Below are 22,180 nucleotides of genomic sequence, written 5' to 3'. Positions count from 1 at the left end.
AGTAAAATACGTGACAATAGAAGGGTATGAAAACAGAATTTGGCCAAAACAGGTTTTATCACTTTTGCCAGCTAATTAGCCCGCAATACCAATATTTTGACTCTGAAGATGAAAGGAATCTACTAACCTGGACGATCTACATCTACAAACACATACCATTATTTTCCCAGTCAAAAGGATTTGAAAAAATCTACATAGATTTTTTATGTCTATACAGATTATATAGATTGGCTGAAGAAAAGATCAAATTGTCAACCTTGCACGACAGCCTCAGGAGCAAATAACGTTTATAAAGCTTTATTTCCGAGTTATTGCTATTGTACACAGTCCTTGTTATTAATAGTTATCTTGGCAAAATCATAAAAGAACAATAGTCGTCAAGTATATTGAAATATTGTTAGTAGCATGCAGATATATATCCTGTAACATTAACCACGCTTTTATTTGATTTTATGTGAAGTATTTATATATATAAACTTCTCAAAACCTTTTCGTGGCAACAGCCTGAAAATCATCAGGATCATTAATGATTCCCCAACGTGATCCATCTTCATCCCGTTTCTTTGCTCTTTCTGGAAGCTCAAACTTGAGTTGTTGCAATAATGCTGCAGCAAACGTTAATAACATGATCTTTGCAAACAATATTCCGGCGCATTTTCTTCGACCTAAACCAAACGGCATAAATACAGGATACTTTGTCCATCCAACAAACTTCCCATCTTCATCTAAGAAACGCTCTGGCTTGAATTTATGTGGCTGCAGCCATTCTCGCTCATCTTTGTGAATTTCAGCAATATTGACCATAATCGTAGTTCCTTTTGGAATATGATATCCTGCAAGTGCTACATCGTTTATTGTCACTGTACCTGCTCTGGGCACTGGAGAGGTCTTGCGTATCACTTAGCAAATGGTAGCTTGAAGATAAAGCATTTTGTCGGCGTCGTCCATTCTCGGTAAGTTGTCTCTCCCCAGTGCATGAACAATTTCTTCGTGAATTTTTTTTTTGAGTTTCAAGGTATAAGGTCATGTACAATATAAACCACGATAGTGAGGAAGAAGTAGTGTCCGAACCGGCAAAAGTGACATCGATCATGAAATCTTTGATGAATCCTATATCTTTTTTTATGAATCCTATATCTTTTTTACTTTCTTTGGCCGCTTCCTTTTTGTATGCTTCAATAAAACTATCAGGCATGTTGCGGATAGTACCAGGTGTGTACGTTTCTAGATGGGATTGTAAAACTGGTGAAAGTATCGAGAATTTTATATTTTGACCTCGTTTAACAAATTTGGAAAGCTCTGTTGGAAAGAAAAAATGGAATGGTATCAGTTTGGAAGATAAATAACTCAACGGGATTTTTTTCCCTACGAGATCACTAAACTCGAGAGTTCATTGCCACAATTGAACCATAATGGCTGATGCAATTATTTCTTTGGGAGAGAATGGTTGATGTACATGTTACTGCATGAAGTCCTCGTTTGTGTGCTGCCTTGATACCTGTTCCAAACACGTGCATTGCTGATTGCTGATTTGAATACTCTTTTTCGGAACAAAAACGGTGGTCCATATTCAGCAAAGATAACATCATTTGGTCCTAGTACTTTACACGAAGGAATGTCTTGCTCTTTGCTTGAAACAGCGTTATTGTACCCTATCTTTGCTTTTCTGGCAAGTGATGCAGTGTTCAAAAATGCAGTGTTTGTGTGTATATGCAATGTCATTATATCACCGAACGTCTTAGAAAGTTCATGAAATGGTTTTCCAGACTTAATATCCAGTTGTAACATATTACCAATAACTGGCAATGGAAACGGTCCAGGTGGCATTGATCTTCTTTCCAAGTATGTCGTCATGAAATACCAAGTGATCCATACTAACAACGTTGTTAACTCTAGAAGCATTTTCTCTGAAAAACCTACAAGGAGACGTGTGAGATTAAAAATTCGTTTGACTCTTGAAGATAAAACCTGTTAGCTATGCTATGTAAATCAGCAGCAGTTAGGATAGGTAATCTTATTATAAGACTGCCGACAACAGTCAGACCAAGATAGGATTTTTGTGTCACGCTCGCATACAATTACTCCAAGTTTTGTTTTCATAAGTAAATTGTCAGTGGCCTTTTACTTTTTCAATTTGGAAATGTGCTTTCCAAACTAATGCTTTGATTGTTTTTTGTCCCTATATGGTGGGAACATGCTTTGGCTGCGCTCAATAGTGCGAAATCTGGGGAGAAAATTCCTCCCCCTTCACATGATTTAAATTGGTAAACTGTACCATAGATTTGGAGAGTACAGAAAGTGGTCTTTAAAGTGGATTTTTTTGCTTTAAAATCATCGACACCGATCAATCAACTTTCTCTTTCAAAATCAAAGAAGCTCTTCACATTTGTTTTTAAATAACGTTTTTTGGATCACAATCCCATTTAATGTAAATAATTTATTCATATCGTTTCTTCCCTTACCGTATCATATTTCGTTACACTAATCGTTTTGTACTGAAGATGGCATTTTGTTGATGTCGAAACATGTTTCCTCTTAAAAAAATCGTCATTTTTATCAAATGTTTTTTAAACTTGCTGCTACTCAGAAATTAAAGTTTATTTTTTATCGTTACCGAACATGTTGAAGAAAATTTGCATGAGGATAGTGATCGCCTGCCTTCATCCGATAACGAAAGAGTCTTTCTTACAAATGTGACAAAGATCTTTTAGCGCTAAAAAGCGACAAACATACGGAAAGGCTTTAAATTGTTTGCCGCTAATGCCAAAAAAAACTGCAAATAACGTTGCAGAACTGAAACTCTCAAAACCCGTAAACAGTCTAATAATCCCTTAAACGTCTCTGTTTTCTTCATTACATAAGTACGATGAGCAATATGTTTGCACAATTAGAAGAAAAACAGCAATTTGATGATCAATCGATAATTGGGTATGAGGGTACGTGATGACAAGATGTTATGGCGGCAAATGTTCGCCAAAATTGTTTGCCAGTTAAGTAGCAGGGCAAACTATTATTTTCCCAACCAAAAGGATTTACAAAAGGCTATATAGCTATTCGAGTCATTTGGCAGAAAAAAAGACGTAAGTATCATCCTGCGATACAGCCCCAAGGAGCAAATAGCACTTATCGTACTAGAAACAAAAAAACCTACGTTTCATTCTAATGCAATGCGTTGTTTATACCAACAGCGTTTTTGAAAATCCGGACACGTGCGGAGGTTAGAAAACGATTCAAATCTGTATACTTGTAAAAATATTTCTGTAAATATATCGTGCAGTTAAGTAATTCTACGTGTGTAAAAAAATTTAAGCGACGGCATCCATGCAATCGTTCCTTTAAACGCATTGCTTTGTTCACACAGTGTAGGAAGAGACCACAACTGAAAAAATATCTATGAAAACGCCAAAAGAAGATAACATTGACCTGAGTCTGAATAATTCCTGATATCACTGCTCAGCCTCGTGCAATAATTGTTTGTCTTTTAATGTTACAGTCGATCACTGGTTACAATACACAAGGAACGATGCTCAAGTAGGATTGTGATCGCTTCATTAAGCGCATTTATTGCAAAGAGTGTTTTGAAAGAATATAATAATGCAAATGTGGGACCTAGGTTGCACGAAGGCCGAATAGCGCTAGTCACTGGAAAAATTTACGATAGGTTGAAGTGTTTGTGATCACGTGAGGTTGAACTAAAATTTCTATTTTACTGATCGTTGAATATTAGAAATACAAATGCAGAGTAAGGCTATGGAAATATTTTGCAACGGTTATTCGGTAATACTTGTAATACTCATAATATCCGTCAAGATTTTAATCATACTTTGCAGGCATAGCGTTTTGGCCACCATATGGTTCATAGAATATTTATTTAGAACAAAGAATGCTGAGTACTTGAGTGTGATTGGTTTGTTTAATGCATTTATCCCAAATAATATTTATGGGAATCAATATCAGAGCAAAGCGATAACGCGATGCTAGATTTTGAAACAACTGTTCATAAATCTGTAAAAATGTAGAAACCTGAAACAACATCACAGTTCTTCGTTGTTGTGTCGTTAAAAGTGCAAATAGAATTGACGTATGTCTTTTTTCTACACTCTGTAGTAAACTGCCTTTACTGATTTATTGCTATTTTAATATAGGTCTTTCTCACCTTAATTTAAAATACAAATGATTATTACAATAATATGAAGTAACATCAGTCATCGTACAAATGTAAGTGTATATAGTAAATATGTATCCGCCATTTACAACTATTTTAAAAATTTTATGAGATCATACCATTGTGCAACACTGAGAAATAAGTTAACTTCTTAAAACCTTTTTCTCATGATAACTTGGAAATTCTCTGGACCATTAACAATTCCCAAGTGTGGTCCATCTTCTGCAGGTCTTTCCGCTCCTTCAGGAAGCTCAAACTTGAGCTGTTGCAGTAATGCTGCAGTAAACGTAAATAACATAATCTTTGCAAACGATATTCCAGCGCATTCTCTTCGACCTAAACCAAACGGCATAAATGCAGGATACTTTGTCCATCCAACAAATTTCCCATCTTCGTCTAAGAAACGCTCTGGCTTGAATTTATGTGGTTCCAGCCATTCTCGCTCATCTTTATGAATTTCAGCAATGTTGACGATAATCGTAGTTCCTTTTGGAATATGATATCCTGCAAGTTCTACATCGTTTATTGTCACTGTACCTGCTCTGGGCACTGGAGAGGTCTTGCGTACCACTTCACAAATGGTAGCTTGAAGATAGGGCATGTTGTCGGCGTCGTCCATTCTCGGTAATTTGTCTCTCCCCAGTGCATGAACAATTTCTTCATGAATTTTTTGTTGAGTTTCAGGATATAGGGTCATGTACAATATAAACCACGATAGTGAGGAAGAAGTTGTGTCCGAACCGGCCAAAGTGACATCAATCATCAAATCTTTGATATCATTAATGGATCCTATATCTTTTTTACTTTCTTTGGCCGCTTCCTTTTTGTATGCTTCAATAAAACTATCAGTCATGTTGCGGATAGTACCAGGTGTGTAAGTTTCTAAATGGGATTGTAAAACTGGTGAAAGTATCGAGAATTTTATATTTTGACCTCGTTTAACAAATTTAGAAAGCTTTATTGGCAGATAGGAGTAAAATGGTATCATCCTGTGAATTAAAAAAGTAGACGGGATTTTTTTTGCAACGAGATCATTAAACTCGAGGAGTTTCACTATTACTGGATCATCTAAAGAAATTTTCTCGGCAGTGAGCCATTGCCACAGTTGAACTACAATGGCGGATCCAATAATATTTTTTGGAGAGAATGGTTGATCTTTCATTGTTTTTATTTGCTCCAAAGTACATGCTACTGCATGAAGTCCTCGTTCTTCTGCTGCCTTGATACCTGCTCCAAACACGTGCATTGCTGATTTGAATACTCTTTTTCTGAACATATATGCTTTTCCATATTCGGCAAAGACAACGTCATTTGGTCCCACTACTTTATATAGAGGCGTACCTATTTCTCTGCTTACAACATCGTTACTATACTCAATCTTAGCTTTTCTGGCAAGTGAAGCTGTATTCACAAACACAGTGCTTTTGTGTAATTGTAATGTCATTATATCACCGTAGGTCTTATAAAGTTTATGAAATGGCTTTCCAGACTTAATATCCAGTTGTAACATATTACCAATGACTGGCAATGGAAACGGTCCAGGTGGCATTAATCTTCTTTCCAAGTATGTCGATATTAAATACCAGGTGATCCATAGTAATGTTAGCGTTGTTGTTAATTCTAGAATCATGATGAGAACTTCAGGAAAACCTGTAATTATACGTTTATAATTAGGGGAAAACATGTGTTTGGTTTTCTTTGCGTATTATAATAGTTCCCAAATGGTCGACAAAACTCACGGCAATTCAGTTTCACATGTGGCAATACATTATGTCAATTGTGTTCGTTTTACGTGTCATTAGTGACACTCACGCGTGTGAAACAATCCAAGAAATATTTTGATTGATTTAAAAAACTTCGTGTCAGTCACGCTTAATTTGTAAAATCTCGCGACATCACTGGAAAAACGCATTTTAAACTCCAGACGGACGGTGTTGCGATGGGTTCTCTCTTAAGCCCGGCGCACACGAGAATTATGTGCTTGGCAAAATGTCATTCGTGCCAAGTGGCGTTTGCAAGTTGCTCTCGTGTGCGCTTGCTGTTTCCGACGACTTTTGCCATTCCAGGCAGAACTGGAAAATATCTAGTATGTTTGATATTTTTTGCCACGCGTGGCGAAATGCTTTGTCGATTTGTCCGTGTGCGGCGTCTTGAAGCAAATTGCTTTTGTGTTTCCAATACAGCGCATGCTCAATAAATTTCTTATCAAACCAAAATAGCGTAATGCCTTCTGTCTCTCTATCGCTTTTATCGTTTTCTTTTAACTGTAATTGCCGAGTAAACGAATGAACTACGCAAATTTTACATTTTTCATGAGACCGGAATTGCAGCAAATTATTTCTCAAGGTCGTTCATAGGAAAATCTTCAACTGGAAGATCATTTGACATTGCATAGTATTAGTCGGTTAGATCAGGGGTCTCCAAACTTTACAGCCAGAGGGCCACATGAACTTTCATCCAGCATGTTGAGGGCCGAAGAATATAAAAAATTTCCACGTTATCTTTCAGCTTTTTAAATTTCGCAATGTGCTTGAAACGGAAGTAGGAAGTTGGGAGAAAAATTGACGTAAGCCACTCTAGCTAGTTGGCATGCGACATAACGTGAACTTTCTGCACAAAGTTTATTTTGTTTAATAATAATATTTTTTTTTCTTAAGTGCCTCTGCGGGCCGGATTGAGAGGCCCAACGGGCCGCATCTGGCCCGCGGGCCGTAGTTTGGAGACCCCTGGGTTAGATGATCAATCTCGGATATTTGTAGAACACAGAAATTATTACTCATTGTTTTAGCCGCCATATTGTTTAGTGTTTATAGACATTTACAACGGAGAATGACATTTTTTAAGCAAATACTGAATGTATAATCATGCAGTATACTCGAATACAAAAATTTACAAAAATTTCTCAAAGTGTCTTTGCTTACCAGCCTTACAATCTGTATATATTAGGACAAAATAATGCGTTGCCATACATGGTTTACAGTAGCAAAATAATGATAAATCACACAAGAAAGCTGTTAGTCTTATATTGCTTGCGCTAGCAAAGGTTGCAAAAGGATTTGAAAAAAATTCTGTATACTAACATCATTTCTTATTTGAATAAGGTTTATTTGTTTACAGTAGCAATATAACGACTCAAGAACGCTGCTAATCTTAATTGCTTGTACTGGCCAAAATCACAATAGAATTTCAATTGCTTGATGATAATTCTATATATTAACACCATTTCTTATCTGAATAAATTCACTCACCGTTTTAATGTTGTTCATCAACAGTTTAATGTCTTGGCGCTTGACCCGAGATTGTGTTGTTATTATTTGCCCGTGTTTTATGACGTCAGAAAGAGCAGTCAACTGTCAACAAATTCAACACAACAGTCATATTTCGCATTGCTGACACGCTTGCAAACGTAGACTTTAAACATAGGTACATTTGCTTACGAATGGGTAGTCAGTGAAGCTTATGGTCGTAAGTGGATTAATAAAACTAGTTCAAATAATAATGTATTTCTAATATTATTTACACAAAACTTGTTTGAGATTGAAAAATGTGTTTTGTGCTCACTGTTTAATCTAATAACGCAATCATTTTCAAATTCTTTATCCATTCACCAAATACATTTGATTAGATTGTAATAAGTGGAGTCCTTAAGATTTCTCAGTAATTTTGTAAACATAAATACATTATTGTTTTTATTGAAAAACATTTTTTGCCATAAATAATATATCGTCATCAACGTCTGTTTTAAAACAGCTTATGATTTGTATTAATTTACATACACACGATTTGTATAACTTTATTTTCGACTATTATATATTCTGTGCAAATAATGCTTCATTTATTTAATTGTATTTCCTCGTCATAGTTTGACTTGTATCATGTTTCATTGTCATTCTGACCGTGACAGCCATGTAAGAAAGCTTTATTTTTTTCTTTACACTTGCAAACTTCATATATCATCAAGGAAATAATTTCTTGGTGATAATTTATCCTACGATACTATTTTGTTTTAATTAATTTGCTCACCGTTAAAATATTGTTTCGTGCTAGGTACCGTAAATGCTCGAATAAGCGCCCAGCTTCCAATAAGCGCCCCGCTTCGAATTAGCGCCCCCCCTAGGACTCAAATTTTGAAATAAGCGCCCCCCTTCCAATAAGCGCCCCCTCGAGAAAAGACGGGTTTTGCTAAGCGTCCTCTCAAATAAGCGCCCCCCACCCCCCCACCCTTCCCCCGATAAAAGATGAACTTCGGTACTCAGTTCGATACACAGTATTTTTAATTTTTTACATCGGTAACGGACATTCGTTAGAACTCAAAATCAATGTTCTTCAGAGGTTTGCTTCTCATTTGCTTGATTTCAATATCCATGTGGGCACATAGGAGCTTTACTTTATCAAGTTCCTCGTTAAACTTTGCTCCCAGTCGCCGGCTTCGTGTTACTGCTTTAAAAGTTCCTGGAACAACTAGGCCGTTTTCAAGTTTTCTTTTCCAGTTACTTTTACCTCCACCGCATTATCCTCATGAGCTCGTAAAAATGTAAACACGAGGAAGGAAAGTTCAATGGGCGCATGTCCAACCAGCTTGCCACTGTCTTGAATAAATGTTCCAATCGCATATTCATCGTGCTCTTTAGCCTCCTTTCGATCGTCTTTCCGACACACTAGCCGTTCTCCAAGCTGTGGTGACCATTCAGCTTTATAAACATGGTGTCCTCTTATCACAGACGCAAATTCTATTTCGTAAACCATTTGCCAAGTAAAGGTATAGCTTGAACGCGCCATGTTGTAAACAGCAGATGAATGTCACACACGTGTTTGGTAGCACGTGATACAATGTGATCTTCTCATGGGAGGTCTTTTCCGGCCTTCTCGCATTACAGCATGCTTACCTTTGACATCATGGACGAAAGTATAACTCTAGCATCTACATCGCACGCAGGATTGAAGAACTCTTCTTATTCTAACGAATTTAAACTTAAGGCTGTTCAATTTGCCGAAGAGTGTAACAGTAACCGAAAAGCCGCAGCAAAGTTTGGTGTCGACCGCAAGAGAGTAAGAGAATGGCGACAAAAGAAAAGCAAATTGGAAGATACTAGCAGCAAGAGAAAGCGGCTTGAAGGAGGCGGACGAAAGCCATTCGATGAAGACCTAGAAGAAGCATTATTACAGTGGGTACATGAGCGCCGTTCCAATGGCCTTCGTGTTTCCAGAAAAATGATCGCAAGCAAAGCAAAATTTTCGATAACGAGAAATGCAAAGAGAAGGAAATGCCACCATCGTTTCTTGCCAGTTCCGGTTGGTTACAGCGGTTCATGTCAAGACATGGTTTGGCAATCAGACGCAAAACCACTGAATCACAAAAGGACCCCGAGAAAGTGATAGACAAACTCATAGCGTATGTTTTGCAGATTCGCCGGCAACGTAAAAATCGCTTACCAAGACAGGGATATCATTGCAATGGATGAGACAGCAGTATGGCAAGATATGGTATCCAATACCACGGTCGACAACATTGGCGAAAGCACAATTCGATTGAAAACAACTGGCCATGAAAAAACGAAGGTTTCAGTGTGTTTGACTGCAAAGGGAGACGGTACCAAACTAAAGCCGTTCATCGTTTTTCCAGGTGCCAAGAGAGAGTCGAAAGCACTGAATGAGGAATTCAGAACAAAGTGTGTCGTAGCGTCCTCGATTAATGGATGGATGAATGAAGAACTAACCGTTTCTTGGGTTAAAAGTGTCTTGGGCCAGTTTTCGTTCACCAGACGGATGCTGGCTTGGGATTCTTTTAGATGCCACGTCTTAGACAGCGTTAAACAAGAGCTCAATCGCGCAAAGATAGATCCTGTAATTATACCTGGGGTGTACGAAATATATCCAAGCGCCTGATGTATCGTGGAACAAACCATTCAAAGCCAAAGTGACTGAGAGATATGACGAGTGGATGGCAAATGGTCAACACACGTTTACTGCAGCAGGGAACATGCGAGCTCCTCCTAGGCGAGAGATTGTCCAGTGGATCATTGAAGCATGGAATGATCTGGATAAGGACATTATTGTTAACTCCTTCAAGTGCTGTGCGCTGACACTTGCTGTCGACGGTTCTCAAGATGAGCTGATACACTGCTTAAAGCCGAGTCAACCTTGTCATTCTGGCCTGGCACAACTGAAGGCAGTTCAGCAGCAACTTCAGCAAACACTGGAGAATGATCCTTTTCAGGATATCACGCTATCAGATGTTGAAGATGCTGCTCCTGTGTCAACATTGCTTGATGACAGCGATACAGAAATTGAGATTGATTAAGGATCAAATGGTTAGCGAAAGACGCGATATAGCATAAACAATGTCAGTACTATTTTCATTGTGTGTTAAATTGAAGACAACCGCTGAACATTAACGGCAGGCTTTCTTTATATATACAAAACATTTCACGATGTTAAACGCATTGTACAATACACATGCCCTTTAACGGGCACCAGGAAATCGCTTGGAGAACATTTCAAGTTTCACAAAATGTTAATGTTGCTTTCTAGAATGTTAACGTTTTCAAAATTTTCATACTTATGTTACAGTTAAGGTCACAAGAAATAAAAATACCAGTGTCATTTTCACGTCAAAAATCCGAAAATGAAATAAGCGCCCCCCTTCCAATAAGCGCCCCCCTTCGAATTAGCGCCCCCCTCTCGCCTCCAAAAATTAAATAAGCGCCCCGGGCGCTTATTCGAGCATTTACGGTATTTAGTTTTATGAGCTGAAGATTTAAATTCCATGCACCTTTAAGTGATATACAAACAATTTTGTTTATTTTTGTTTCTTTTTTCTGTAAGCGTTTGATTTTTATTACAGAACAAGGAATAAATGGTAGTGCCACTACAATGAAGCCTTTGTTGCTTTTTGATATTCGGGAATTAATTGTTTGGTTTTTACTGTGTTCCCATGGGTGGTTTGTGATCCGATTTGAGAAAGATGTGTTGCGCATGTCATAGGTGTTCTGTACTTTGTGCCATGCTTTTTACAGACGTTTTCTTAAGTCATTGTATGTTGGTTCTCGATGAATGTTTTACTGGTATTGGGTTAGTATCGCTGTTTTAACTGCTTATGTTTTCGGGTTAGTTGTGCACAAACACAGATGAGGTTTTTTTGAAGACCTGTTTTTTCTAAACATTTTGGGATGAAATATTTTAGAGATGCTCCAATTCAAGTGTTTTTCTGTTGGTTTTGTTCCAGTGGCTATGTCTATGTGGTTAAGAAGAGTTCAGATTTCACAGTTAAGGAAATGGAATACATCTCCTATATTTTGTTCATTTACCATGTATGAATTCAGATCGCTCTAGCTATAGCTGCTTGTATACAAATCATTTCTTTTAATTTCTTTCTATTCAACAGAGTCCTTGCACGCTCTTCTGTAAAATAATAACTATTATTACAATATTATGATACAAAATCAGTCGTCGTGCACATATAAACGTCCTTGTCTTACATGTATGTTCAATATGACAATTATTCTGCAAATTATATATAAAATTATCATGGACGGATTTTCATATCTTTACAGGGGTGATGCTAATAATCTTAGAAGGGTGAGCTGGTAAAAAATTGATGCAAGATAAAGTTAGGATCTAGATTTTAGTGGCAATCTGGAAGTATGGACACCAAAAGTAGTGTACAAAGTTGAAATATTGCCTAGAGAAACTCAGTTAAAATGAACTACTGTTTATGTTGTTGAAAATAGAAGGCGTCAAAGTGTTTCTTAGAGAGACGTGAACAATTTATTTAGCCGGATGAAATCTGATGTTTTGAGAGTATAGCACCCCCTGCAACCCCCTGAAATCCGTCCGTGGAAATTATACGATTGTTGTATAACATTTGAGAAATAGCTCAAATAAGCTATAATAATAGCTTATAACCTTTTCCTTGTGATAACAGAAGTTCTCTCGACCATTTACAATTCCCAAATGTGGTCCATCTTCTGCAAGTCTTTCCACTCCTTCAGGAAGCTCAAATTTGAGCTGTTGCAATAATGCTGCAGCAAACGTAAATAACATGATCTTTGCAAACGATATTCCAGCGCATTCTCTTCGACATAAACCAAACGGCATAAATGCTGGATACTTTCTCCATCCAACAAACTTCCCATCTTCGTCTAAGAAACGCTCTGGCCTGAATTGATGTGGTTCCAGCCATTCTCGCTCATCTTTGTGAATTTCTGCGTTATTAGCTATAATCGTACTTCCTTTTGGAAAGTGATATCCTGCAAGTGCTACATCGTTTATTGTCACCGTATCTGGTCTGGGCACTGGAGAGGTCTTGCATATCACTTCACAAATGGTAGCTTGAAGATAAGGCATGTTGTCGGCGTCGTCCATTCTCGGTAATTTGTCTCTCCCCAGAGCATGAATTTCTTGGGGACAGAATGGTTGATCTTTCAATGTTTTTATTTGCTCCAAAGTACATGCTACTGCATGAAGTCCTCGTTCTTGTGCTGCCTTGATTCCTGCTCCAAACCCGTGCATTGCTGATTTGAATACTCTTTTTCTGAACACGAATGCTGTTCCATATTCCGCCATCACAACATCATTTGGTCCTTGTTATTTACATAAAGTCATGTCTTGTTCTCTGCTTACAACATCGTTATTATACTCAAACTTTGCCTTTCTGGCAAGTGATGCAGTGTTCACAAGTATATACTTTGTGTGTATTTGTAATGTCATTATGTCACCGTACGTCTTAGAAAGTTTATGAAATGGTTTTCCAGACTTAATATCCAGTTGTAACATATTACCAATAACTGGCAATGGAAACGGTCCAGGTGGCATTAATCTTCTTTCCAAGTATGTCGTTATTTAAAACCAGGAGATCTAAACTAACAAGAACGTATTTGTCAACTCCAGAATCTTGATTTGAAATTCTGGGTAATCTATCATAAAATGTTTTGATGAGAGAAAAACATGGCACGTAACTTTAAACCTAATATTTTGTATAAACACAAACGCATTGATAAAATATTATGTTGCATTTAGCATCCTATAGTGTGGCTTAACATATAATCCACCAATTGGTGGTTTTCATGAGCGCCATGTTGTTGGACTCCTTACAAACGAATATCATTAGATATCATTGTTATTAGGCGACATGGTGGATGCCCTTTGTTGGCTATTCCCTTGAGACACTCATGAAAAGTAAGAATTATTGGAAATCAATTATTTATTTTATTTTGTTTCTCGTTTTGATTTTGATTTGATTATTATGAAAAATTGCATGGTTTGTGTAGCTAGTAAAGCATTTGTCATGCATTAAGAGAAAATAACTATTCAATAAGACGTGTTGTATATTTAATAGTGCGTTTCTTCTTTCAATATAGCAACAATAGAATGCGAAATGACTAAAAGGGATGTTCAAAAAAATAGCGATTTATTTCATGCCGTTTATTCATTTTCAAATGAGCGATAAAAACAACAATTGCGCATAGTGAACAATCATTAGCGCGATGAATTTAGCCTTAAGGTTCTTTTCTGCATTTACTGTTTAGTTTTCGTGTGGTTGAACGCAACGTCTGCTTAGTCTGGCCCAGATAAACAGACCATTATTCATCCTGGAAGTTTTCTGTGAAGTAGTATTGCACATGAATGTTATTTTACTAATAATTCACGTTTAAAGCAAAAGTTTGACAAAATTTTTACAAAGAGTTATCATCTTTGGTAGGAGATAAGGTACCAAGCTTTTGCAGTGCGAAACAATATATTTGTAAAAACCTCTATATTTCCTATTGCAATCTTGCTGAAGTATCTTGCTGGAGGGCGTGTCTGCTTAGAATTTACTTCAGAAAAGTGGGGGACACGAACATCAAAGGTTCCGACACGAGTGAACCTTTAAGATATCTATTCTGTGACACTCATATTATGTTCACGTTGTCGCCATTACCTTTATTTATGACATCAGGAAGAGCATTAATCTTTGGCAACCACGCAAATTAAAAATAAAGAAATTGTAGACTAGACATGATATACTATTCATGCGTCATAATTAGTAATTTTGTAATTTTCATAAATTTCCCATACAAAGCGATGGAAGATAGTTTTTATTTTGAGTTCTTATGCATGAAAAAGTTACAACAAGGAAATAGGTAGTTGATGGTAATGTTTTCTGTTCTGACTTATTTCACTGGCCGTTGTGTAATGTTCTTGCAAGATTAATCTAACGCCTATCGTTGTAAGTAGTTGCTTGTTAACCGCTCTCACGAAATATATCAAATATAGCCCTATGCATTAGTGCTGAAGATTTGTAATCTAGGCATGTTAATAGAATGAAAAGTATGTTAGATTAAAATTATCCAGGATCCAGGGTACAAAGAGGTTTAATTTTGCTCGGAACTTCAACGGTTCAAAAACCGTTGAAGTTCCAACCCAAGATTTCAGTATTGTATTATCATATGGCAGAATCAGTAGCTTAAGCACAATAGATCCATTTCATTTATTGCATCAAGTAAAACAATGTTTTCAATTGACGTATAAATGACATAAAAGAAATCTAGTACATCCCTAGACATCTCTTCACAGCTGATATATTCTTCAGTTATGCAGACTTCTTCCTACCGGTGCAGTATAAAAATATAAATTAGAAATATCTAGCAATGATAGGTAACTGGTACAAAGTCATTCATTTAATATAATTTCCGTGTTTAAGTTCAATATAAATTCCAGCAAATTGAATAGATTAAAAATATCCAACATATGATAGATTGCTGTTAGTTGCAAGATATTCATTTCCTACTGTTCATTCATCGTATATATATACCCGTCAATGTAATGCTTCATTACAAGTGGTACTTATAGTCAGGCATGTTTGGTTACAGTTTCTTTATAAATTGATATAAGTGTACATCACTTCCAGCAAAAGAAGAAGCATTAAGTTCTTGGGAATGCAACAACTTCAAAATGATTTGGTGAGGAAACCAGCTGTAGACGAGATCCTTCTTCCATTGGTCGCTCAACACCTTCGGGAAGTCGAAACTCGTGATAATATAACAACGTTGATGAAAACGTAAAGAGCATAATTTTTGCAAATGAAATACCACCGCATTGCCTTCGCCCTAGTCCAAAAGGCATGAACGCGAGATAGTGAGTCCAACCAACAAATTTTCCATCATTGTCCAAAAAACGTTCTGGTTTGAACTTTGATTCTTCGGGCCATTCACGTTCGTCATGGTGAACCTCCGCTAGGTTAGTTAAAATGGCAGTGCCTTTTGGAATATGAAAGCCAGCTAGATGTATGTCACGTAGAGTGGTTGCACCAGCTATTGGTATGGGGTTAGCTTTGCGTATTACTTCACACATAGTTGCTTGTAGGTAGTTCAAATTCTGAATGTCTTTCATTTGCGGTAGATACTCCTTCCCTATCACTTGGTCAAGCTCGGCGTGGATTTTTTTTTGAACATCAGGGTATAAGGTCATGTACAATAAAAACCAAGATAACGTGGAAGACGTGGTATCTGCGCCCGCGAAAACAACATCGACCATCAAATCTTTGATGTCATTAATGGAACCAATATCTTTACTGGATTCCTTCGCCATTTCCTTTGCGTACGCTTGTATAAAGCTATGGGTCATATTGCGGATTTTTCCAGGTGTATAGGTTGCAAGATGTGATTCTACAACTGGAGAAAAAATTGACGATTTAATATGCAGAGCTCGCTTTTTATTTCGATTGAATTCAGTGGGAAGGAAGGAACTGAACGGTATCATCATCGAAACGATTGAGTTTTCTTGAATTTTTTTTACTGAAAGTTCGCTAAATTCCAAAAGCTTAACTATAATGTCATCATCTAAGGAGAGTTCTTTCGAAGTGAGCCATTGCCATAGTTGAAGTATTATTGCTGATGCTATAAGCTTTTTAGGCGAGAATGAACGACCTTCAAATGATTTAATTTCATCTAAAGTGCATTTTACAGCATGATTTCCTCTCTCTTCAGCTTCGTGAATGCCTTCTCCAAAGACGTGCATAGCTGATTTAAATACTCTCTTACGAAAAACGAATGGTGTGCCATATTCAGCAAAAACAATATCATTGGGACCAATTATAGGATGCAATGGCGCCTTTGTAGATTTGTCGACCACGTCGTTTTTATGCAGAAGTCTCGCTTCTCGTGCAAGTGTTGCTGTATTCACGACAACAACATCTGAGAGCAGTCTAACTGTGTATATATCTCCATATTTCTCCTGTATTCTCTTAAATGGCTTCTTACTAGTTACATCAACGAGAAAAATGTTGCCAATTATCGGATAGGGAAATGGTCCTGGGGGCATGGATCTTCTTTTGAAATAAGTTTTTACAAGAAACGAAACTATCCAAACAAGGAACGATGCTGATATTATTTCCAAAAACATGGTACTCTCTCCGCTTCAAAAAAAAACACCCCTTTTAGTATATTAAAAACTGTTTTGATCATTGACATTAACTGCAAGACAACTTAAGTTCAAACAACGACATGCAGACATGATGATGCATTATAATTTCTTAGGTGCTGATCACATGAGCCCAGTATCCGGAATTCAGCCAAGCGTTAAATGATTTTAACAAATGGAAACGATTCAATACTTATCATTAGATAAATCTTCTCAAGCAATTTTCCAATATTATGATTTAATAACTTCTCAAAACATTTAATATTGAAATAACCACTTTGCCCTAATTTGAGAATTACAACCGGAGGGACGTGTGGTGCTTCGCAAACTGTTGTAAATTTTAACGTTTTGGCTCCTTTCAATCCCTTGAAATCATCGGGCTAGCTCGCTATCCGGGCCAGCTCGCCTCCATAAAATCAGGCCCAAAGTCATATCAATCATAGCGAAAATTTCATCATTAATTAATATACTGCACTTCTTGTGAAGTTCTTTGCCAGGGAGGCAAAATAAGCGCATAGCATAAATTGTCAGACATCCTCTCATGTGATAAATATCTGATTTATTACATTACATCATCATCTCGTGAGTATCACGTGAAGCCATATCTGATTAAATACTTGCTAGTAATTTGCCGACTAACTGCTAAAGCATATATTTGTAAAATTATATTTTTTGTTTGCGGTCGATAAAAAGTAAATTTTTGCACGCAGTTTTGAAACCTTTCGAACTTGTGTCTTATAATCAATAGAAATATCTTCACATTTGTAATAATGTGGTTTCTAAGTGGGCATTAAAGATTTATAGTGTATAATATTTTCAGATTGTATTGCATGCCTTGTGTTTTGCTTTCATCCGAGTTTTGCAGCTCGATATTATGGATTTGTCTTCACGCAGCATATATCTTATATAATTATAGTTGTCCGAGATTGTCTTGTCATGTTACTATGACATAATGCAATCAACAATACGGTCTCAGTCATAACAGTCGGTCGATAATCCATATCGTAAGTTGCTAGCCCCTGTCGACTTTCAAAAAAATCTGCACTAATGTTTGTTAATTTAGCCATTCACTTACCTCAGTGTTCAAGAATTGACTTTCCCAACATACATGTCATGTGTGTGATTTTAACAATTTGCCAGTAGACAGGAAATTTTTGTCTTAATCTTATGCTGTGTTCATCATGTCTTTGTTTGAGATAACGACGTCACACGTACGTATTAACGTCTTTTGCAGTTAGAACGAACGTATTTCAGACCGTACAAAGCTGCTGGCAATTTAGTTTAGGATTCGAAAACAATCCTAAATATTTTTCAGCTTCACAGTTTTAAAGCAAAGAGCTGTCATCTACATTTACAGACATTTATTCCACCAAACATATTAGCAGCAAAATTTTTTGTCGTGTATCAGTTTCTGGACCGACATTTTATATATATTTTACAAAAGAGTTACATTCCTACACCCACCCTCGTTTGCCGTAAACCCGTGATTGAGATAACCCCGCTCAAGTTAGTATAGAATTCAATGATGCGGACCTGGCAAAAGGACGGCTGGAGTAGCAATAAGGATGTTTTTGGTACATTTGATAGTGTATTTAGGTGATGACATCTGAGGTCAATTGTTGATAGTCGTTGTAGTTGTAGTGAATGTCGTTGTAGTTGTAGTGAATGTCGTTGTAGTTGTAGTGAATGTCGTTGTAGTTGTAGTGAATGTCGTTGTAGTTGTAGGGAAGGTCGTTGTAGTTGTAGTGAATGTCGTTGTAGTTGTAGGGAATGATAACTTAATCCATGTACTTCAAGCAGTTGTTTTGAAAGTTCTGGTATATTAACTACAACGGAAACATCGTTTATTTCACTTTTGTCACGGCATGCACAGCCGGATATAAATTTTTCGTTACTCATTTATGTTTAAGTGGACTCCTCAACAATTATTTTTATTTTGCAGGTTGGAGACAACCAATGCTTACTCCAGTCTCTAAAAGATTCCCCTTACTACAAAGGATTTTCTGACAAGGCATCGCTTTGGGAGGCACGTTTAGCTGATCTTGATGAATATCTTCATAATCTCAATCAGATTCAACGCAAGTGGGTTTACCTTGAACCTATATTTGGTCGTGGTGCTCTACCTAAAGAGCAAGGGCGGTTTAAAAGCGTGGATACCGATTTCAGGTTAGAATCCGAACTATTTATTTCAAAATATGACGAGGGAAAGATGTCTATTGGCAAACCAATTTAATGTGTCATAGCAACTTTATTTTAAAAAAGAGTGAATAAGTAAACATTTGTAAGCTTGCAGCTAAATAGTAGACTTTCATCAAAATATATTGTTTTAGAAAAGAGTGAACAAGTATACATTTGCAGGCTTGCAGCTAAGTACTAGACTTTTTATCCAAATATATTGTTTTGTATTGGACTTAGCAAGAGTGGCATAGCTTTAATTTTCAAATAGCTTAGCTGCCTCCCTGCTATCATGTTAACCTAGACATTTTTCAGTGAAAATGCTTTCAGCTATGAAAATAAACCGCTAGTCATCTGTTCAAATAGTTTTATTTATGAAAGTGTTCATCGAAAATTATAGATCAGTTCATTTTGTTTGGGTGTGGCATTATAGAGAAGCCTTATAATATTGTTACCACTCTTGTGACGTTTCTCACTGGTGGCGATGAAAGTTGACTTAATAGAAAGCAAATTTTGTCCTTCAATCTATTAACGAATATTTTATATAGATCAAACGTACATTATTTTTAGATCGATAATGATTGATGTTAAAGGTGACGCTCGCGTCCTGTCCCTAGTTGCCAGATCTGGAATTCGAAACATTTTGGTGAATCTGTTGGATCAACTTCACAGATGTCAGAAATCACTGAATGAATTTCTTGAGGTGTTTTTATTATAGCTGTTCAAAAGAAAGATTTCATAAACGCTTGCATCATTTGTATTGTAAATTTTTATTTGTTTTAATTTCTAGGAAAAGCGTTCATTGTTTCCACGGTTTTATTTCATCGGCGATGATGACCTGTTGGAAATTCTCGGTCAATCAACAAACCCAGTTGTCATTCAATCTCATCTCAAGAAGTTGTTTGCTGGTATACATAACGTCGAGTTCGATGAAGGTTTTAAAAACATAATTGCAATGAAATCTTTGAAAGGCGAAGTTGTACCACTAAAGCGTTCTGTTGCCGTAACAACAGAAGTTGAGGTATTGTTTGTCTTGTTATTAAAAGCTGGTTCCTCGTTATTTTGGACTTGTCTTCTATTTTCTATAGTTTTGCTAACGCTTATGTTTGCTGTTGTGAGATAATTGTATTGGATAAACCACCAATTTGTAGGTTTGGTTAGGCAATTTGGCCAATGAAATGAAAGATACTTTGAAGAAATTGCTTGTGGAGTGCTTAAACGCTGGAAAGAAGGGATCAAAAACTGGCGTTGATCCATCGTTGTATCCATCGCAGGCAAGCCATTATCCTGCTTACATTGCGTTTTCCAGTTTTCTATACTTAAAACTCTTTCCAGCTTCGGAATATTAATTAATGTTTTGGTCCTCACAGATTTTGTGCTTGGCAGAACAAATACAGTTTACAGAGAGATGTGAAGCTGCAATTCGCAGTAACAGCTTACACGAGTTTTCTATTGAAATGGAAGCTTCACTAGATGCATACGCCAAGACGGACATGTCGGGTGATACTGCTGACGTTGACAATGATGTGCTTGAACTGAAGTGTAAAGCTTTGATCTTGGATACCATACATGCCATTGATGTTATCGACAAGCTTGTGCAGAATAACGTGAAGTCCACAGAAGATTGGATGTGGCAAAAACAACTAAGATTTTATGTGGAGAAAGGTAGGTGTTGTCTTTTTCTGTTAATTTGTGCAAAGTATTTCCAAAATGAAAAGTGTCTTGGATAAATTACCCTATGATATTTTCACGTTTTTCCTGGTTTTTGTGAGTGATGTAGCTAAATGCGGATCATTTCGTAATAGTCCACTTCTTCTTTTATATACAATTTTGTTCTTAGTCATGTTTAAGACTTCAAGTAACATCAGCTTAATAGGCTTTAAAGGAGCTAGGGTTGTTTTTAAATTTCCGACAAAACATCTCGTTCTATCTCGCTTTTCTTGAAGATCAATGCAAGATTTGCATGGTAGATGCTGAATTTGACTACACGTACGAGTATCAAGGAAACTCTACAAAATTAGTGCATACTCCTCTCACTGACAAATGCTACTTGACGTTGACACAAGGAATGCACATGGGATTAGGAGGAAATCCCTACGGACCTGCTGGAACCGGCAAGACTGAATCAGTGAAAGCGCTTGGGGGATTGTTCGGGAGACAAGTGTTGGTTTTTAATTGTGATGAGGTACAGTATTTTTCTCAGGTGCATAAAGCTCATGAAGAAAACTGGCGAAGTCTACTAAGTCAATGCATTTCCACTTATTCGGATACACTACATTGCTTAGAAAGTATCGCACTGCATGCGTAAAACCCTTTGAACGCTGACTCGGTTATTTCAAAATTATTCGCAGTATTAAGCGGACAAGTTCACTACGGACAAAAATTCTCTTACATTTACAGGGAATTGATGTGAAGTCGATGGGTCGCATATTTATTGGGCTAGTTAAATGTGGTGCGTGGGGATGCTTCGATGAATTCAATCGCCTTGAAGAAGCGGTCTTGTCTGCTGTCTCCATGCAAATTCAGACCATTCAAGCTGCTGTGAAAAGTCGCGAGTCACACGCGGAACTTTTGGGAAGGCAGGTTGGAAAAAATTTTATTCAAAATGTTTCTTCATTTTTTTGAAAGAGTAAACTGTTAATTAGGATCATTACTGTATTATTGTCTTTATTTTCAAATTTTAGTGTTGCCGTTAATATAGTTCAACAAAAGCTACGACTCAACTATGTCTTTTAAAAAAAGCTATACACTAAAAGAATAGCGAATTTTATATATAATTTATAATTTTTGCCTCTTTTGAAGGTGGATCTTGATGCAAATTCTGGTATTTTCATCACGTTAAACCCTGCGGGAAAAGGCTATGGTGGTCGCCAGAAGCTACCAGACAATTTAAAACAGCTCTTTCGGCCTGTGGCGATGACAAAACCCGATGTTGATCTCATTACTGAAGTCATTATGTTTTCAGAAGGTTTTAAAGAAGCAAAAAGTCTTGGTAGAAAACTTGTGTCAGTTTTCAATCTATCTAGGTCAGTCATTTACTTATTAAATAACTTTAGAGAATGTAATTTTGCGTTTAAGTAATAAAAGATATTTACTGTATTTGCACAGGATTATGCTAACCGAGAAGACTTTAGGAGAACTAGAAAGCAGATCAGTGCAAGCCCGAGACGGAAGGTCGAGGGTTACAACTGCTCGAGAGTTCTCACAAACGTCTTGGAGGTTTGCATAAGTCAGTGCGAACACGAAAAACATCTTTTATGTCTTTTATAAATTAACAATAATGCAAAACAGACAAACTTAAAAGGAACGTTTTTGTATTTCCTCAAACATGTATTCATGATTGATTTACAAATTCTCTTTGATTGGTCGATTGATTTAATTGGTTGATGGCAGATCGGTTTCCAAGGGTTAATGCAAACATTGCTATAGACCAATCAATGC

At 36.8% G+C, this 22,180-nt stretch overlaps 5 protein-coding genes across 6 annotated transcripts in view; 1 reads left to right on the top strand and 4 right to left on the bottom strand.

Moving 5' to 3' along the window:
• LOC124445678 (cytoplasmic dynein 2 heavy chain 1-like) overlaps window positions 1-22,180 on the top strand; it is an 85,494-nt gene that overhangs the window by 37,606 nt on the left and 25,708 nt on the right. The window contains exons 19-26 of the mRNA XM_046996428.1: window positions 18,507-18,730; window positions 19,310-19,442; window positions 19,530-19,760; window positions 19,891-20,013; window positions 20,110-20,404; window positions 20,686-20,924; window positions 21,140-21,322; window positions 21,542-21,765. Coding sequence (XP_046852384.1) covers window positions 18,507-18,730; window positions 19,310-19,442; window positions 19,530-19,760; window positions 19,891-20,013; window positions 20,110-20,404; window positions 20,686-20,924; window positions 21,140-21,322; window positions 21,542-21,765 — 1,652 coding nt within the window. The remainder of the gene's footprint in view (window positions 1-18,506; window positions 18,731-19,309; window positions 19,443-19,529; window positions 19,761-19,890; window positions 20,014-20,109; window positions 20,405-20,685; window positions 20,925-21,139; window positions 21,323-21,541; window positions 21,766-22,180) is intronic.
• On the bottom strand, window positions 282-981 carry LOC124445689 (steroid 17-alpha-hydroxylase/17,20 lyase-like). Its single transcript, XM_046996440.1, has one exon. The coding sequence runs from the start codon at window positions 802-804 to the stop codon at window positions 481-483; it is 324 nt and encodes a 107-aa protein (XP_046852396.1). The 5' UTR covers window positions 805-981; the 3' UTR covers window positions 282-480.
• On the bottom strand, window positions 4,087-7,675 carry LOC124445685 (cytochrome P450 2D4-like). 2 transcript variants are annotated; one of them, XM_046996437.1, is made up of 2 exons: window positions 7,414-7,675; window positions 4,087-5,785 (listed from the first exon to the last, which is right to left on the bottom strand). In XM_046996437.1, exon 2 carries the CDS (start codon window positions 5,712-5,714, stop codon window positions 4,317-4,319), a length of 1,398 nt encoding a protein of 465 aa, XP_046852393.1. In that variant the 5' UTR covers window positions 5,715-5,785; window positions 7,414-7,675; the 3' UTR covers window positions 4,087-4,316. The 2 variants fall into 2 exon arrangements, with proteins under 2 accessions (XP_046852393.1, XP_046852392.1); XM_046996436.1 differs by having other exon boundaries at window positions 4,087-5,815; window positions 7,414-7,672.
• On the bottom strand, window positions 11,513-13,009 carry LOC124445687 (cytochrome P450 1A2-like). Its single transcript, XM_046996438.1, has one exon. The coding sequence runs from the start codon at window positions 12,728-12,730 to the stop codon at window positions 12,008-12,010; it is 723 nt and encodes a 240-aa protein (XP_046852394.1). The 5' UTR covers window positions 12,731-13,009; the 3' UTR covers window positions 11,513-12,007.
• Window positions 14,802-17,759, bottom strand: LOC124445684 (cytochrome P450 2D6-like). Its single transcript, XM_046996435.1, has 2 exons — window positions 17,640-17,759; window positions 14,802-16,559 (listed from the first exon to the last, which is right to left on the bottom strand). The coding sequence occupies exon 2, from the start codon at window positions 16,544-16,546 to the stop codon at window positions 15,068-15,070; it is 1,479 nt and encodes a 492-aa protein (XP_046852391.1). The 5' UTR covers window positions 16,547-16,559; window positions 17,640-17,759; the 3' UTR covers window positions 14,802-15,067.

Source organism: Xenia sp. Carnegie-2017, unplaced genomic scaffold (assembly GCF_021976095.1).
Source record: "Xenia sp. Carnegie-2017 unplaced genomic scaffold, XeniaSp_v1 HiC_scaffold_22, whole genome shotgun sequence".
In the NCBI taxonomy this organism is placed as follows: Eukaryota; Metazoa; Cnidaria; class Anthozoa; order Malacalcyonacea; family Xeniidae; genus Xenia; species Xenia sp. Carnegie-2017.
This window is presented reverse-complemented; position numbering and strand designations above follow the sequence as displayed.

Coding starts and splice junctions, on each gene's coding strand:
- LOC124445684 (XM_046996435.1), bottom strand. CDS start 16,546: ATGTTTTTGGAAATAATATCAGCATCGTTCCTTGTTTGGATAGTTTCG.
- LOC124445689 (XM_046996440.1), bottom strand. CDS start 804: ATGGTCAATATTGCTGAAATTCACAAAGATGAGCGAGAATGGCTGCAG.
- LOC124445687 (XM_046996438.1), bottom strand. CDS start 12,730: ATGGCGGAATATGGAACAGCATTCGTGTTCAGAAAAAGAGTATTCAAA.
- LOC124445685 (XM_046996436.1), bottom strand. CDS start 5,795: ATGATTCTAGAATTAACAACAACGCTAACATTACTATGGATCACCTGG.